At 35.3% G+C, this 19637-nt stretch overlaps 1 protein-coding gene across 6 annotated transcripts in view; it reads left to right on the top strand.

The window, feature by feature from the left end:
- Positions 1-19637, top strand: part of Stxbp5 (syntaxin binding protein 5 (tomosyn)) — a gene marked incomplete at its 5' end in the record, with an annotated part of 163325 nt that continues 143688 nt past the window's right edge. For 5 of the 6 annotated variants that reach the window (XM_013517355.1, XM_013517352.1, XM_005390624.2 and 2 more), the window contains 2 exon segments: positions 1-275; positions 1486-1583. In XM_013517355.1, coding sequence (XP_013372809.1) covers positions 123-275; positions 1486-1583 — 251 coding nt within the window. 6 annotated transcript variants of the gene reach the window in all.

Below are 19637 nucleotides of genomic sequence, written 5' to 3'. Positions count from 1 at the left end.
GCCCTCCGCGGCCGCCGCTTCCCCTCGCATCCACTCCGCCGGCCGCGCGGACCGAGCTGCCCTCGCTTCGCCCCGTCCTCGCCGCGCGGCCCCCGGGCTTCGGGGCAGCCTCCGCCGGGACCATGCGGAAATTCAACATCAGGAAGGTGCTGGACGGCCTGACCGCCGGCTCGTCCTCCGCCTCGCAGCAGCAGCCGCCGCCGCAGCACCCGCCGGGCAGCCGGGAGCCCGAGATCCAGGAAACGCTCCAGTCCGAGCACTTCCAGCTCTGCAAGGTGAGCGGGCGCGCAGCCCCGCCGCGCTGTCATTGAGCACCGGGGTCCTCGGCGTTAGCGGGCGGGCGAGGGGAGGGCGCCCGGGAGCATCACAGCGCCCCTCAGGGGCTCACTCCTCTATCCGGCGTTTTCTTCATGGGCTGTTTGGAAACAGATATTTACTCCTTTCCTGAAATTTTTCTCTCCCCCTATACGGACAGCAGTCCTTTCAAGACTGCTTCAGACGTATTACCTGACCTTTAGTGCCTACCATGACACCGCTAGCAATAATCCGGACGCTGTCGTAGTCAAGCGTTTTCATATAATTCGCCAACTTCGCAATTTCCTTTGGAAACAGTGTGGAGTGAATATTGTTTATCAGAAAGCCAAACCTGTTCAGCCAGATCGTAGCTCATCACTTCCCTTAAAATGTGCTGTGAGTGGCTTACAATATGAAATCGCACTGTTCTTCTAGCATAATGCTTTTGGTTCAAAAGTTAACACCGTGATATTGCCCTCTGAATGGCACGGTAAATTGCCACGGCGTCGAGAAAGAATGATGCAGCGAATTAATTCACCAGCTGCTCAGCGAGAAATAAACTTAGTATTAATACCTGTCTTCCTTATAAATAGCCATGCGTTCATATGTCAGGGTTTCTTAAAAGTGTGTAGTATATTTTTTTGCCTCAATGCCCTAAAATTATAAACTTGGTAGTAAATTTCGATGTGTTGTGTTCATTTTCATTCTTTTACATTTGCAAAATGTTCGATAATTGCCTTACTAAATACTTGACTGAACTACTTAATTGTATGACAGCTTTTTCTTAGAAGCACTTGCGTTCAGTATTCAAATATAGTAACGATGAGGTGATTACTCTTAAAGCATGAATCACATTTTAAAATGAATTTATGAAATTTTGGGCCACTATAGTAATTTGGCACCAGGCATAGTAGAATAGAGTACTAATAAGGAATTTCTCGTATAGAATATCAGTATTCTCGATAAAGGAGAAAGGAAGGTGTAAGCATTGATAATAGGTTTTTATTTCTTTCAGGTTCTGTTAATAACTTTGTTAAACTAGAGTTCACTTTTTTCTTTAAGGATTACTACCTGTGTATGTGTTTTGCATCAGGGATCGTTGGTTCTAAATTCTAACGCCTCTATTGACTTTTCTATTTTTGAATTTTGCTTGTTCCCTTGGTTGCTGTGATATCGCTTGCCCATCCCTAGACTGTTCGCCATGGATTTCCCTATCAGCCCTCAGCCCTGGCCTTTGATCCTGTACAGAAGATCCTGGCGGTGGGAACTCAGACTGGTGCTTTAAGGCTGTATCCTTTCATTTTGTGTTTTTAGGTTTTGTTTCCCTCAGTCCGTCGTTGTTACTAGTTAGTTCCAATTATTTTTAAATTTTTCCTGTGGAATTTCAAACAGTGTCATCAGTATCTGTTACAAGAAATTACTTGGTGTTGGCTTTTGCTTTCATTATAGGTATATTCCAGTTATAAATTGCTGTCTGGTTCCTAGCTCTTAGTGGATAGTACCTAAATGTGTGTCGAAAACACAGGTGTAAAGTTTTGTTGTAGTGTGTTCTTTGCAAGGAGCTGGACGTTTCTACTTGCACAGCTTATGCCAGTGGTCTATTAAGTAGATGAGGTTTAAAGACAGGAGTGTGGTGCACATTTTAACACGGTTTAAAAACAGCATGGTAGGTATTGTTTATGACCTATTTATTAGGCTAATGATTAGAGGTTGGATTTTCATTTTTTTCCTACATGTCCATGTAGGAAAATCTAATACTAGCAGAAGACAAATACGGCAAGTTAGTTTTCTATAAGTAGTTATGAAAAGTTAATATTTCTGGAAGTGTTAAGAGCATTTTCTTATAAAATGCCTAGGGATAAAGGTACTCCTTGATACATTTTCCCTTTTAGAGTCTATATTTCTTATATATATATGTAAAAACTTTCAGGTAGTAGTACATTTAGGTATTGGAATAGAAAAAATTTTTTTCCTGGTTATGCATGAATTGCAGTGGTTTTGTCACAGTGTTGTTTTTTTTTTTTTAAACACTTCAAAAGATATTTTCCAACATCATTTTTTTTTTTAGCTTGGATAGTGGAGAGCTCTTCCTCTTTGATACCATTCTGCTTGAAATAAAATTTGTATTTGCCTTTACTATGGCATGTAATGATATATAACTAAACTGTTCTTATTTTTAAACTTAAATATAAGTTCTTAAAGTTTTTTTAACCCATCTGTAGGCTGCTTCCTAAATATTTATTGAGGTATTAGGTTGGTGATGAATAGGAAAAATTGTTAGATAATCTCACTGGGTATTGCTGTTATTAACAAAAATGGGGTAAGAAGAGCTTTACCTGTTTACAGTTGTAGATTTATTTTCCTTTGCATTAAACACATACCAAACATCTTGTGATCTTTTAAAATCATTATTTCAGAGAAGTGCTATATGGTATCAAGATGTGCCTCAAATATCACTTGTAATTTACTATGCTGTCTTCAAAGTGCTAATGGCAGTTTTCAGATGGTCTACTGAACTATGCTAGTACTGGAAGTCTACTATATAGTAAATGCTAGTAGTGCATTCGTATGTATTTAGACTACAATTTGTCAAAAAAATCTGTCCAAGCCTGATCTGAATCCCTTGATTTCTGAGACAGTCGGTCTAAGTGCTCTTGCCCAAGTATCCAGATAGTTGGAACCCTACTTTCTAGTTTAGGGTTCTGCTTTAGTATTATGAAGATGGAAATAAAGTTGATTTTGTCAGTGTTCAGCAAAATTCTGTGTGGTGTCAAGACAAGGGCATTGTTCCAGAGGGCCTCTTTGGAAGTGAAAATAGAATTTTTTTCCTAACAGAATTTCATTACTTGACCAGAACAAAAAGAGTAAAGTTGAGTTAATTCAGTTATTTTTAGATTGTGTACTTGTTTTTGATGAATTCGATTTTTACTGTTTTCTTAGTGTGGTCTCAAAGTTTCATAGTGTATAGCATTTTTTCTTTTAACTGCCAATTTGGCCCACTTACATTAATTATAAGTAAGTTCTACCAACAAGGTTGATTTTATGAAACCAAATATTTGTTAGCCAGTATGTTTAACACTAATGTATTTGAACAGTTAGCAAGTGGACACAAAAGGTATAGTTAAAATGTTAGGCCTAGTGCTAATTGCCAATTAAAAGGAAGGATCAAGTGTGCACAATTGTCACTTGTCTATGACTTTTGGTATATATGTTTTTTTATAGTTAAATATTATATGAGTGAAGGTGGATCTGTAATTGCAGCTTACAATTGTACTCTCTCTCTTTTTGGACTCCCCTTACTATATTCAGGGTCTGGAAAATGACCAAATTGTTTTCTGCTTGTCTTTGTTATGAAATTGGTATGAACATTCCAGAGTGATAAATTGGGTTCCCTACCAGTAAATACCACCTAGTCATTCCTTCTGTTAGATTTAGTGGCAGATGAGTTTATGAGCTTTGTTTATTATGGCTTTGATTTATAGAAAATGACTAAGCCCTTTATTTTTATCTCACTTTCCACTTATGTGGCTTAAGATATACCTTAAATTCTTTTCCTTTATTATTTTTTGAAACTAGACACCTAAAACTTTTAGATTCTAATGGGATCTATTTGTAGATTCCATTGATTCAGAGTTTTTTGGTATGTGGTATTAGGGATTGAACGCAGGGGCTTGTGCATGGTAGGCAAATGGTCTACCCCTGAGCTACATCACCAGCCTTCCCCAACCCCTTTTGTTTTTTTTTTTTTTTGTTTTGTTTTGTTTTTTTTTTTGTTTTTTCCAACCCCCTTTTAAAGTTTTGAGAGAAAGTCTTGCTAAGTTGACCAAGCTGGCCTTGAACTTCTGATCCTTTTGCCTCAGTTTCCGAGTAGCTGATCTAGCTCCAATAATTTTTCTATGGGTTCAAAACATTATATTAGTATAATATGCATACTCATTGCAGGTCTATGTATTGCTGTTTAGTTTTCCCTGTTGCTACTGGTTTCTTTTGATCTTTCTCTTTTTCTTTGCTCCATATTAAACTCTAGTACTTTGTAATGTGTTTGCCCTAAAAGTTGTCTTCAGAGGATAAATTTATTTGCAAATAAAGGCCTTTCCTTTAACTTCACAGCAAAAAGTAGATGTTTTCAGAAATAGGATTGGACTGGGAGAATTCTAAAAGTGTTATCTAAAAGTGAACTTCTTTTTACTAGTCTGATTAAGAAGATATCTTCCTAAACTTTGGAAGATTACTCCTCTAAACGTTATTGCCTACCTTGAGTTCAGAACAAAACACCTCCCTCCCCAAATCTGGATGAGAAAATTGTGTTAGAATGTAATATTTATAGACAAAGATTATTAAAAATCTGAATCCTAAAATAATACCTAGCTAATAATAAGTCTAAATAGATTTAATATTCTTGCTTTATAATTGTACGGCAAGTAACTGATGATGTTGTTATAAATATACTTAATGCTGTACCTTCTAGGCTTCTCGAGAGAATATGGGGTTGGAATGTACTTACTAATAAGAAGCTGAAAACAAAATTTTATGTATCAAGTCATAACAATGATATGACTTAAGTATCTTAATTCTTCCTTTGCAATGTAGAAATACATACAACTTGATCAGAACTATTGGAATAAAATAATCCATTATCTTTTTGCCTATGCATAAATAAAAGGAAAAAAGGGGGGGTCCTAACTGAGGAATGAATGTAATTTTAATTCCGCTGTCTCTAAGCTTTTGGTTCGCTAATACAACTTGAAAATATTTCATAGGGCTGGGGATTTAGCTCAGTGGCAAAAGTGCCTGCCTGGCAAGTGCAAGGTCGTGAGTTCAGTTCCTGGTACTGGAGAAAAACAAAAAAAAAAAAAAAAAAGAAAGAAAATATTTCATAATGCTACCATGATCCATTTTTTAAGATAAAATTTTGTCTAAAAACAATGAGGATATTTTATATATTAATATTTCAAGATCCAGGCATAAAAATGGAATTTCAGACTTACTGAATTAGTGTAAAAATTTGAGATTTTAAAAAATCATCTGTAAGCAATGTCTACTTTGATAAGACACACAGTCATATAAATTACAGTCTAATGTTGCTGGATACAGGCTTATAAAGTGATTTTCGTACGTTGAAATTTATTTAACAAACATTTATCAAGTGTCAGGCAATATTAAGTTATACATTGAGGTCTGAATATGGGTTCTTTTTTTATTAAGGATTAATGTGTCCTTGCATTAGTTTTTTTCTCTTAGAATAAATGAAAATGCTATATTAGATGATTTCTTCAAAAAGCAATTCTGTGGTTTCAAGTAGGTAACATATGTTTCTAGTTGAGTAATGCAAAAGAAATGAAAAAGTGATCCTCACCTTTAAAAGTTTCCAGTCCTAACCAGTGGACTAGAGCTAGTTAAACATAATTGAAATTAGAGATTTATTTAGGGGTTTGAAGACATTACACAAATTGGTTGGACTAGTCATCCTAGTTAAATTGGAGGGAAAGATAAGCCAATTTGTTGAGAGTCTTTAAGTGTTAACCTGATGTATCTGCTTAGTATTCAGTTAGGTATCATAGTTATGTAATGAGATGCTGGCAGGAAGAAAGTGTGATTGTTTTCATGTGATGAATGGGCAGAGGTGTCCTGGATGAGACCAAGTTGAACCATCCTAAGTAACTATTAACCATACATGTAGTAAACCCAGAAAGGTGTAAGCATGGGAATTGGAGAAAGACTTCCTGACTCATGTGTATAAAATCTTAGGGAGTAACTAGGGATGGTAAGATTTTGCATGTAAAGTCTTGAGGCAGTTATAAAGTGGAAATGGAAAATTTGGCAAAGAGATGATAGAGAAATACTGAGTTTGAAATTGTCATCTTTTACTTTTATTAAAATACCACTTGGAGAAGACTGTCTTCATGTCTTACTTTAGCATGGTAATTTGGTACACTTTTATGTTTGATTTCTTTTTGGGTTAGTCCTTGGTGATTTCCTGAATTTTGTTACTGAATTATATTCGGTCTTTATATTCGGTCAGCTTTTTGACTTTGGCAATTCATTCTCTGTCAGTGTTTCTCAATAATGGTCGTATTTTTGGGCAGGTTAGTTTTGTGAATTTGTCCAGTATGTTACAGGATATTTAATAATCCTGGTCCCCATCTACTAAATGCCAGTGTTCCCTCCCTCATCAGTGTGACCACCCAACCACTCCCACAAACTTCCATAAGTGCTTGGTTGGCAGTCACTGCACTTAGCCAGAGTTCCTTATTAGAGAAAGAGGAGTAAATAATCCCAGCTAGCTCAGGAGATTACTGTCAGATGTGTGTCATTGTTAAGAATATACAGCATCATTTTGGTGAATATTCAATATAGGATTGTTATTATTCAGAGGTTTTTCTATAGTTTTAATTTTCAGGTCCTTCATTATATTTCAGCAAATACATGATAGGCAACTAAGTGTCAGGCACTGTGTAGAAAGGCACAAAATTTATTTTTGTAGCTGATGCAGTCTTTGAAGAAAAGATCTTGAAAATGCTTTTGTCTTTTTCAGTTTGACTTTTACATTATGTTCTTCTCAATCACAAGTTTCCAAAATTGCTATTTAGATATAATAATATATATATATATAGAAGTTTCCTTTCATAGGGGATACTAATTAAATGATTATTTAAAATCAGAATGTTTACTTGATGCTTATTTTACACAACATAATCATATTATTGGAAATGAGGTTTGCACATGAATTTTGATTGAAATAGTTAAAGATGAAGTAATTAGTTTAACTAGAATATAGCCATATTTTTATTCACTCTTCCCTTTCATGATCATCCTTTTGATCATGAAAGAGTTCTAGTCATTTGGAATTTTACCTATAGAGGAGAAACAAGGGCTTGAAATACTTTTACTTCTCAGCTCCTAGGTTTCTGTTAGAGAGGACTTTGCATGCGGGTAAGAGTGTTTTGTATAGCTTTGTATTGTAAGCTGTGATTCTCTGTGATGGATGACTGCAGCAGGAAGAATAGGCGCATTCAGAAACACCTGGACACACAGCTGACTAGAAGCAGTTCATTTTGCAATGGATTTTTTTTTGCTGTGTGTATGTGTGGAGGGAAACAGTGTGATAGAAAAGTGATAGAAAGTGTAAGGAATTGAAAATGATATGACAACTATTGGGAGATCAGGTCTGAGCTTCATAAACCAATGTTCTTTAAGTAAGATGGCTTTTTCTTCTGTCTGGTATTGTCTTTTCCATTTGGCTTATAGAATAATTTGTTTGAAAATTATAATTTGACTTGTCCATCGTAAAGAAAAAATGTAAAGAAATTTTGAAAGAATGACCTTATTAGATTTGTGTTTGTGTAAGTGAACTAAAACTCTGTCTTCAGTTTTGTTTGCTTTAAAATGAAATTCAGATCGGTGATTTGTCTCTGTGTAGAGGATTTGGGAATTCTTTGGTTTTCTCTGTCTAGAGAGCTCTGTTAAAGAATGAAGTACAGTGGGGGCTCCATCCCGTTGTGGCTCTTTGCTTTGTGTTGCTGACTACTTTCATAGTTGGTCAGTAGGTGCGTAAATGCAAAGCTTTGTTTATAGAAAACATCAAGAAAGAGCATATGAATAAATGCACAAACGTTTTTTCTTGAAACAACTCACATTGAATATTAAGATGGCAGATTGTGGCATTTTCTTTATGTAACAGAGAAAGTCCTTGTGATATAGGAAAGCTGAGCGTTTTTTAGTGCAATTATCAAAGCTTACCTTCCTTTCTTTAGCATCAGTGATTGAGATGTAAGTTTAAAATGAATTTGGCTAAAAATGATACTGAGTTTCTAAACAATTTTATTAATTTTTATGAGACTTAGTATAGAGACTCTCTTCCTTACATTGCTGGTATGTGATTGGGTAATTGTATAGTAATTTGGAATAGTAATAACTGGGTGTGTACATAAATAACTGGGACCATGGGATTGAGTAGTAGTTAATGGAACAACAACCAAAGCTTATATTTTATTACTTTTGCTTCAACTTCATGTATTAAAGAAGGCACATTAGAAGAAGAAAGTTAATAATCAGTGTCAGTATAATTTTGTTTTGCAGTGTTAAAGGAGAAGGTGATTTGTCATATTAGCATCATTAGCTGTACAATACTTAGTATAGTCTACATTAGGTATAATTAGTATTTTTGGGATTGTGAATTAAGAAAGTAGATTTTGTTTCATCTGTTTAAGAATATGATTGATACAAAGAAGAGAGCATTTTATTATCTACTGTTTTTATTAAGATAGATTTCAAACAATCTAGTCCTGTAAAACTTCTTGTGAAGCAAAGCAAAATGATTGTTGATTTCTGTGACATAAACTAAGAATTCCTAAAATTGAAATCGTAAAAGACTGCAAATACATCTGTTTTTCCCTCACATACAGCATAAATTCTAAGGAGAAGAAATGATACCTTCTGATTTAATTATTCAGACTTCTTCCTGTAGAGATGTCTAGGCTTCTTTATAATTATTTTGTACCTTAATTTGAGCTGGTTTCTTACTTTTATTTGAATAATAAAAATGAAGACAATTTAGTGATAGTCTATAGATCTGTTTTTAAAATATTTTTAAAGAATTTAAATATATGGCAGTCATCTACTTTCAGATTTACCAATTACAAATTCTTTAATTGCTCATTCTGTTCTTTTTTCATTTTAATTTTGGACACTGGCTGTGCTTTTGGCTATGTGTAGCAGGCAAGCTGACGTTAGAAGGTAGGGGATGTAATTGTTGACTGCATTTACTGCTTTCTTCTCAGTATTCACAGTAGGCCGTGTATTTGGTGACTCTAAATCTAGAATACTCTTTTCCCTGTTTAAATAATTCTTATGTTTAAAGCCTAAGTGTCTGTCTTTGTGATTTTATTTTTTCATTTGATTTCTGTTCCACTTCTAACCCATATAGCTATCTTTTTGTTAGTTCATCATCTAAAAATCTACGTTTCTACATTACCGTTCTTTGTAAATAATATCATATAGCTATTAAATGTCTAAACTTCTTTGAAAACTACAGGTATAGGGTGGTATTTTCTTCTAAGATAAATTTTCAAGAGATTACTATATAAGAGAGGATGTAGTACAGTTCAAAAACTGTAAATGAGGAAAATCAACTAGTATGCTATACTTTATCGAGTCCAGAAATTAGATGGTAGTCAGTTCATTCGTTATAAAATCGTAACAGAGGGAACATACTCATTCCTAAGCGGCCAGTGTTCTCTCATAAGGATTATATAGAAGATACGGCCGGGGTGTATGTGTGTGTGTGTGTGTGTGTGTGTGTTAAAGGTATAAATACCTCCCCTTCCCACTTTTCCCTCCAGTCCTGGGAATTGAATCCAGGCTTCGTGCATGCTAAAGAAGTGCTTCACTGCTGAGTTACACTTCCAGCCTGAATATCTGAATGTTCAGCTCATGAGTCAGCAAATGTTTTTTGAAAAGTGCTAAATAATAAATTATTTTAGACCTGATGGTCTCTATGACAACTACTCAACTCTGCCTGTAGATAACACATAGATAACATAATATAAAGGAATGAGTGTAGGTGTGTTTCAGTAAAACTTTATTTAACAAATCAGGTAGTGGGCTGGATTTGGTCAAAATCCAGAGTTCTTCAGTCTCTGCATAAGTTTACAGCCTGCCTTGCTTTTGAAAGTATATGCAGAAAGGAATGTTCAGAAAGGAATTGTTGATGTTTTCATATTTAAGTTTCACAGTATGCACTTGTTATACCAGTTGAAATTTAGCTTTTTAGTCATAAATAGTTTAAAAATATGTAATTTTTAATGGCAAATGATAAATCTGTATACAAAGTTAAATTATTTTCATAAATGCTTTTCTTGATCTATGAAAGAGGCGTTATCTTTGTTTAATTATAATTAGGATAATAGTAAAGGCACTTTATTAGGTATCCTTTGAGAGTAGTCCAGTGATCAGTTCCATTATTGAAGTATTCAGCCTGAGACCTTTACTTCATGATTTTAATAAAAATTTATTTGTTTATAGATTTTTCTTGATATTTTCATTAGTATCATTAGTGTATATATATGTATATATGTGTGTGTATATATATATAATATATAAAAGATAATTTAAAGATGATAGAAAACATTTTAAAGATAATAAAAGATAATAAAAACATTTTGCTATAATATTGTGACTTCTTAGAGGTATACAAACTTTGGTCAAGAATAATACTTTTCACCAGGCATGGTGGTACATGCCTATAATCCCAGCATTTGGGAGGCTGGGGCAGGAAGACTGGTGAGAGTTTGAGGCCAGCCTAGGCTGCATAGTGAGTTCAAGGCCAACCTGGAGTATGAAGTGAGACTGTGTGTCAAAAACAAAGCAAAACAACAAAAAAATAAGAAAAAGAAAACATAAAAAATGAATAATGCATTAAAAAAATTTAGAGGCTCCTTAGAAGCAAATCCAGGTTCTTAGTTACCTTCTTTAGCCGCAGGTATATTATATGCTCCTTTTTGGAAAAAATGTAGATGGTACTTTAATTGGAAATTGAAGTTATTTTGTTGATTTTTTTTTAATATTTGCCCTCTATATCACTTTCTAATAGCAATAAATATACATGTAATTTCAGTAAATAATTTCTACTTCCATTTCTCCAGCTGCTTTAATTCTTTTGGAAATATATGTATATATATATACACATGTATATAGTGAATGAAATGGTGATGTGCTGAGCATATTTCTTTATATTTATTGATGCTATGGTTTCAACGTAACACTGACAATAACTTAGATTTTTTAAAATATGGGAGAATAAAGGTTTTTAAATAAAAATAGCTGGCAGTTTTGAATTATTTTAAAAATAAGGTGTGCCCAATACATAGTGCTATTTGCTAAATATATGGCTATAGTCATAGAAATTATATGGCCATTATGGTTAAATAGTACATTTTTTAAAACAATGGTGATATTTTTATAATGGTTTTTCATCTTATTTCCCTTTTAAATGAGTACAAAATAGAGCTGTCTTTTCCTGGTGAGATTGTCTTTTGAAAAGTGGCTAATCTTACCCTTTCTTGAGACTACATAATCTTTTCTTGTAATAGCAGTACCTCTGCTTTTTCACAGCAGTATTCTGCTAAAGGTGACTATAAGTCTGGTGGCATCAACTGTTGCAGTACTTTCTGCTAAATTGCTTTTCTTTTGTCTGTTTTTTCTTTTTGTCTTTTGTAAAGGAGAGAAAGTATTGAAATAGATTTTTCCATCTACACATTCTTATACTGTATTATTCATAATGCATTTTTATTTATTTATTTTTAAATTCACTTTGCTGTATTTGAGAAAAGAGTTTAGACATTAGATATCTGAGAATGGATGCTAGGATAAAAGATTGCTTTTACTTAGATGTGAGAATGTAAATGTATTCTTGTTCATTTAACCCGTCACTATTATTTGTGATTGTATTTCATAGTAGACTAAGTTCATTTTAGAATGTGTATAAAAGTATATCAACAGCCATTCTAAACAATTTATTTTGATGATCTATATAACTCATTTTGATCTTTTTAGTGATAATACTAAATTCACCGCAGTCAATAATGAAAATGAGTATATTTAAACCTCTAATTTGTTTATAAGAAAATTCTTGTTCAAAATAGTAGTAAAAGGGTTAACTAGAGGCTTGTTTCAGTATGGTTAATACTATAATCACCTAATAGCCTACATGCTGCAACTGCTTTGTTTTGTTGGTGTTATATTCACATTAAAAGAAAGCGATTGATTGGCATAAGTCTTCATATTCTATTGGGCATTTGTTGTAAAACGTAATTGCATTGAGGACACTTTAAGTGTTGATGTTTGTTTCTTTCATGGCTTTTTAGCATTTTGTTAGGTTTTAAACTGCAGAAAAAGTGCATGTTATAATTTCACTTAAATGACAGATTAACAGAATGTTAGAATGTGAGTCAGCAGTAAAATCAGGTATATCCCACCATAACATTGTGGGATGTGGCTGTTTTCATTAATTACTATCTTTTAAAGTGGACTATTTTTAAAAGCAATTTCAGATTCAGATTTTCATATGTCCCCTTCCTATAATGCCTCTGGCATTATCAACCCCTACCAGAATGGTGCATTAGTTAAAACTGATGAACGTACATTGATATGTCATTTTCATCCAGTCTGTAGTTTATTTTACATTAGGGTTCATTTTTGGTATTATACATTCCATGAGATTTGACAAGTACATGTTAATATATGTGCTCCACTGTAATATCACAAATGATAGTTTCACTGCTTCCAAAATTTCCTAAGCTCGGCTTAATCATTGTTTCTATCTCCAAAACCCTAGTAACTACATAATCTTTTGTGTTCACATTTTTGCCTTTATTATATTATTATAGAGTTGAGATAACACAGTTTATATCCTTTTTGGTTTGGTTTCTTTCACTTACTAAATTGCACTTAAATTTCTTCCATGTCTTTTCATGACTTGATAGTTCAGTTCTTTTTAGCATTGAAAAATACTCCATTGTCAGGACATACCAGAGTTTGATTCATTATTTAAAGGATATCTTGTTTGCTTCTAAGTTTTACAGTTGTTAGTGTCATGTGCAGGAATATATTTTCAGGTTTTTTGGGGGGAGATAACAAGTATGGTTACTGCTAGAGTATGCTTAGTTTTGTGAGAAACTCCCAAATGTTTTCCAAAATGAATGTTTGATTTTGCAATCCCACCATCAACGAGTAGGGTTCCTGTTCTACCTCCTTGCCAGCATTTGATGCTATCACTGTTCTGGATTTTGGCCACTGTGACAGATACTAAGTGGTGGTATTTTACTGTTTTAGTTTGCGTTTTTCTGATGATGGATAGTGCAGAGAAGTTTATGTGTGTTTCCTACGTATATGTTTTCTTAGGTGAGGTATCTATTGGCTCATTTTTAAACTTAAACTAAGTCATTTTCTTATTGTTTGAGTTCTAAAAGTTCTTTGTATATTTTGTGTAACAGTCCTTTGTCAGGTACATTTTTTGCAACAGTTTCTCTCATTCTGTGACTTCTCTTTTCGTTCTTTTGACAGTCTTTTGCACAGCATAAATTTTTAATTTTAATGAAGTTGACCTTATCAGTTCTTTCATGGATTGGGCCTTTGGTGTCATGTGTAAAGAAGCATCAAACCCAAGGTCATCAAGATTTTCTTCTTGTTAGCTTCAAGGAGTTTTACAGTTTTACCTTTTACATTTAAATCTATAATCCATTTTGAGTTAGTTTTTGTGAAGGGTAATAGTTAGCTTTCCTATTGCTAGGACACAGCACTCTACACCCATAACGTAAAGGAAGAGGAGTTTAATTTGGCTCACAGTTTCAGGGGATTCAAACCATGGTGGGCTGGCTCCAAGGTAGAAACATGGTGGAAGGACATGGCACCATAAAGCTGCTTAGTTCATGGTGGCTGGGAAACAGAGCAGGGGAACAGCTCCAAAGAGGAAGAAGCCTGAGACTGTATATGTGGTGTAATAGTCAAGGTTATGCTCCTTGACTCACCCAGACACACTTAGAAATGTGCTTTACTAATTGCTTGAGTGGCTCCCAAGTGAATCAAGTTGACACAATCCACCTTAACTATCACATCCCACCCCTACTTTGTTGTGTCTAGATTTGTTATTTAGTATGTGGATGGGTAGTTGAGGTTCTAGTAACATTTATTGAAAGTGTATCTTTTATGTCTTTGCTCTTTTATCCAAGATCAGTAGACTGTATTGTGTGGATCTATTTTTGCATCCTTCGTTCTAGTCCATTCATCTTTTTATCTATTCTTTCACCAGTATTACACTACTATGACACTGTAGCTTTGTAGTAGGTTTTGAAGTTGGAGAGTGTTGTACCATTTTGATCCTTTCACTCTGAGACTTTTCCCCCACATAACTTCAGCATCGTTTTGTTAATATCCATAAAATAAATTGCTGAGATTTTAGTTGGGGTTACATTGAATCTATAGATGATAGGAAGAACTCATGTCTTACAGTATTTAGTCTTTTTACCCATGAATGTGGAATACCTGTGTATTTAATTTTTCTTTGATATGTTTCATCAGTGTTGTAGTTTTCATGATATATTTTGTACATATTTTGTTGGATTTGTGGTGAGTATTTTTGAGAGTGCTAATGTAAATAATAATTGTGTTTTTAATTTTAAGTTTCATTTGGTTGTTGCTGGTACACAGGAAAGCAAATGACTTTTGTTTATTAACCTGTGTTCTGCAACCGTGCTATACTCACTTACTAGTTCTAGGAATTTTGTTCGTTCTTTCTGATTGTCTACATAGACAATCAAGAATAGATAAAAAAGATGAATGGACGTAGTTTTTTTTTTTCTTCCCAATCTGTAAGCCTTTTATTTTGATTTGTTATTGTATTAGCTGGGACTTCCAGGACGATGTTTAAAGGAATGATGAGAGGAGACATCCTTACCTTATTCCCGGTCATTGTGGGAAATCTCTGTGTTGGTCATCACAAAATACATTAGCTGTAGGTCTTTGGTAAATATTCTTAATAAATTGAGTTTATAATCTTCCCTTATATTCTTAGTTTGCTGACAGTTTTTAGTCAGAAATGAGTGTGGGATTTTGCATATGATTTCACTATATCTGTTGATATATACATGTAATTTTTCTTTAGTCCATTGATGTGATACTACACTACTTGATTTTTAAGTGTTGAGTTGATGTTGTGTACATGGTATAAACTCCTTTTAGCTGTGCTACTTGATTCCTTTTATACTTTATTGGATTTAATTTGCTGAAATTTTGTTGAGAATTTTTGCATTTGTTTTCATGAGAGATAATTGATTTATAGTTTTCATATAGTGTCTCATTTTGGCATTAGGGTAATGGTGGCCTCATAAAATAAGTTAGGAAGTAGTCCTTCTTCTTCGTCTGAAAAATATTGTGGAGATTTAGTATAATTTACCAGTGAACCTGTCTAGATCTTTTTTTCATTTTTTTGTTTGAGGCAGGGTCTCACTATGTAGTGCAGGTTGGCCTTGAACTCACAGCACTCCTCCTGCCTGAGCCTCCTGAGGGCTGGGATTACAGATGTGTGCCACCATGCCTGATGGCTCTGTGGCTCTGAAAATTATTAGTTGATTGAATTTCTTTACTAGATGTAGATCTATTTCTTTTTGTACACGTTTTGGCAGCTTACGTATTTTAAGAAGTTGGCCCATTTTGTCTATGTCATCAGAATTATGGGCATTGTTTATAGTATTCCTTCATTTTCCACTATTCTTTCATTTCTGCTGTTTCATTTCTCTTTTTCTCCTTAATTAGCTTGGCTAATGACTTAATGATTTTTAGGAAGAACTAGCTCTTTTGTTTTTTCTCTCTTAAGTTCCTAAGTTCAGTTTCATTGATTTCTGCCTGAATTTTTAAATTATTCTTTTGTTTTCTTTGGATTTAATTTCCTCTTTTTCTAATTTCCTATTTTAGGCCCTCCCCCCTCTGCTGTGTTCTTTCCCTTTCTTTTTTCCTTTTCTCTTTTCCTTTCCTGTCAGATTCTTACAGTGTGGTCCAGGCTGGTCTTGAACTCACTGTCCTATTGCCTTAGCCCCCCAAATGCTGAGGTTATAGGTGCCTGCCACCATTCCTGTCTCGTTGTTTTTTCCTAAGGGATGTGGTCTTACTGTATTATCCAGAAATACCCACAACTCCTGGGTTGAAGAAATCTTCCTGCATCATCCTCGCCAATAGCTGAGACTACTCGTGCATGCCATGCATGGCAGACCGTTCTTTTTTTTAGTACTATAATTTTCTAGTCACTGTTTTCTCTTATTCCACAAATTTTTATAAGGTGCATTTTCTTATTTAGTTGAAAATATTTTAAAATTTTTCTTGAGAGATTTTTTCTTTGCTGTGTTACTACTTTTGTGTTGTTTAATCCCCACATATTTGAAAATTTTTTTTTGTTAGTGATTTCCATTTTAATTTATGTGGTCCGAGATGAAACATTGTATGATTTCAGATGTGTTAGTGTATTATATTGCCTGGAATGTGGTTTATCTTCTGATTGTTTCATGTGCATTTGAGGAAAACGTATATTTTGCTGTTACTGAAGCAGTAGCCTATAAGTAAGTCCATTTTACCTGGTTGTTTAATAATGAGTTCAGCTGTGTTGGTCCTGACCTGCCTGATCTGTTTCTGATAGAGCTTTGTGGTATGTCGACTTGATTTGAGTAAGAACCACCTAGCAGATTATTTGACTTTTGGGTATAACTGTGGATGACTGATTTGTTAGCCTGGCATAGTGCAGGGGAAGACACAACCCAGATGTGGGAGCACCAGCCAATAGGCTTGTAGGTTGGACACAATAAAAAAGGAAAGAGGAAGAAAGTATAGTATTTTCCTCTTTTGGAGGAGCCTTGGGCTTTGCTAGTGCCTTTGGATGTTAGTCTACAGTGTTGTCAGTCTTCCAGCACAGATTCGTAATGCAGACTGTCTCGCCTTCTGAAAAAGACTTGCACCAGTGAGTCTATAGTGAGCTTCCAGGCTTTCATTTTTCAACTGCTACTTTATTCTCTGGCTCTGCAGTGCATAGATGACCATTTTGTATTCTTCTAGCTGTATTCCCACAGAATGCCATCATGACTCTTCTGCTTCTGATCTTGTAAGCATACCTAATAAATATTTTTGTGTAATTATACGTATATTTTACATTGGTACTATTCCTTTAAAAATCCCTAAATAAGACAGATTTTTGATACCAGAGGAGTGGGGTTATTGTGACTATACTTGACCATGTGTTTTGAAATCTTTGAGAATAGGTTTGTGGGAGTAGTTTGGAAAGGTTTGGTGATACCAGCTAGAGAAGCCTGAGAATATTGTAAGCTGAGCTTGATGGGAGATTGTCAATTGGAAGGCACACAGTACAGACCAGGCTCAGGAGATTTCAATTGAGAACAAAGATTCCTTTGGCACATGGACCAGCGAGGCCATGTGTGTTACATGCTGGTAGAAAATGGGTCTACATTTTGGCTATGTCCTGAAACCTTGTAGGACACTGACATTAAGGGTGGTAGACTAATGAATCTGGTAGAAGAAATTTCACAGTGGCACAACGTTCAGTCTCTGCCATGGGTATTGTTGACTATTTTTAGCCATATCTGCAGTGAAAGTTGATAGCAAAAGGCAAGTGTGAAATTTTTGCAGTTTACCAAAGAAGAAGGATCTTCAAAGTTGGGGCCATAGACAATGTGGTTGCTAAAAAGATTAGTATTAAAAAGAAGCCAAGTAGTTTGGTCCAGGACGTTAAATAAATTTTTTTTTTTTTTAAGTAGGACATTTTGAAGGCATCTCAGGAATTGGCAAGCTCCGGCCTTTAGGGGCTTAAAGGTGCAAAGCTGTGAAGCTCTCATTTGGGAGGAGAACCCTGGGCCTTCTGTTGGAGAAACGCCCTCTAGAGAATTGATTCCTTGAGATTTGTTTCACAGTGCTTAGTCATCTAGGCACTCAGAAGATTCTGAAGCCATGATCCAGGGCAGTTTGATTACTCCTTTAGCTGGTGGCACACGTTGGCAACACTGACATAGTGCTGGTTTTGGTTACCGGGTCATCCACCCAGATTTCAGAGGAAGGCCTGGGAAGTCAGGCATTGTATCCCTTGGAAGGCAGTATGTGAAGCTGCAGGAGTTACGCTGAGAGTATAATGGATACTCCACGAGGTTGGAAATGCCAGAAATGTGGAACATCTGCTGAGGAAAGCCATGAGCCACCCCCAAGAGAGGCTATGTGGGTTGCAGTGGGCAATACTGTAGGAGCAGGGATGTCTGTACCCTTTGGAGCTTAAATCTCACTGCAGTCTGCTCTTGGTGCTGGATTTGTTTTCTCTGCTGGATTTTAGTCTTGCTTTCGTCTGATTCCTTTCTATCCCTGTTTCTTCCTTTTGGAATGGAAATGTTTATCTTGTGCTATTTATGTTGGAAGTATTTAACTTTTTGATTTTTACAGGGGCTCACAGCTAAGAGTTTGCCTTGAGACTCAGAGGAGACTTTGACCATGGAGTTTTCAGAAATGCTGGAACTGTTAAGACTTTTATGACTTTTAGATATGTAAAATGCATTTTGCATAATGAGATAGACATGGGTGTTTTGGGTCCAGGGGCAAGATGTTTTTGACTTAGATCTAAAATAGCCCTAAAAGTCTCATGTGTTTGGAAGATAATTGTATCATGGGAGCCCTACACGCAGCTGAATGTGATGGTAAGAGGTAGGGCCTAATCAGAGGTGGATCACTAGGTAAGAGACATGGAAAGTATATGTTTTGTCCCCAGCTTCCTCACCTCTCTGATTTTCCTGGTTGCTATGGCATGAGCAGCTGTCCCTTACCCAGATCCTCTACCGTGCTCTTTTTGCCTTGGAGCCAGTTGACTGTGGACTGAAACCTCTGAAAATCATGAGCCAAAATAAACCTCTCTGTGTTTAAGTTGTGAGTGTTGGGTCTTATGTTTCAGTGATGGGAAAGTGACTAGGTGAGATAAGGTATGCTGAAAACCTTCAGCTGCGAGCCTTAGTAGATTCATCTCTTTCTACTTGTAGTTCCATCAGTTTTTGTCTCACATATTTTAATACTTTGTTGTTAGGTACATACACATTAAGGATTGTTATGTCTTGGAGAATTGACTTGTTTTTCATTATATAATGCTCCTCTTTATCCCTGATAACATTCCTTCATCTGAAGTGTGCTGTGTCTGAAATTAATAGGACTATTCCTACTTTGTTTTGATTAGTGATTGCATAGTATATTTTTCTCCTTTTATTTTTAATTTATATCTTTATATTTAAAGCAGATTTTTTTCAAATAAACTGGACTTCTTTAGACCTCATATAGGTAGGTCTACTTTTTGATATACTGTGACAGTCTGTCTTTTAGTTGGTTTGTTTAGATCAGTGGTGGCAAACCTATGGCAAGTGCGCTGCGGTGGACTGTTGGTATCATTGAAAGCTCTAAAGGGTTTGCCATCACTGGTTTAGATCATAGCTATTTAAAGTGATTATTGGTTTAGTCAGATTAATATCTACTGCGTTTGTTTCTGTTGTCTATTTAATATATTTGTTTTTTGTTCCTAGTTTCATTTTCCATTGTCCTTTTTGAGGCAGGGTCTCACTGTGTGGTCCACACTGACCTAGAATTCATTAGGTAGCCCAAACTGGCTTCAAACTTGCGCTCCTTCTGCCTCAGCCTCCCGGTTATGGGGTTATAGGGGAGTGCCACTGTGACTGGCTTAATTGGGCATTTTATGAGATTCCATTTTCTTCTTAGCATAACATTTATTCCTTTTTAACTTGTTTTAGCAGTTGGCCTAGCATTTA

The sequence above is a fragment of the Chinchilla lanigera genome, unplaced genomic scaffold, assembly GCF_000276665.1.
Source record: "Chinchilla lanigera isolate Chin_1 unplaced genomic scaffold, ChiLan1.0 scaffold00038, whole genome shotgun sequence".
Taxonomy (NCBI): domain Eukaryota; kingdom Metazoa; phylum Chordata; class Mammalia; order Rodentia; family Chinchillidae; genus Chinchilla; species Chinchilla lanigera.
Note: the sequence above shows the minus strand (reverse complement) of the source record. Positions and strands in the feature narration are given on the sequence as shown.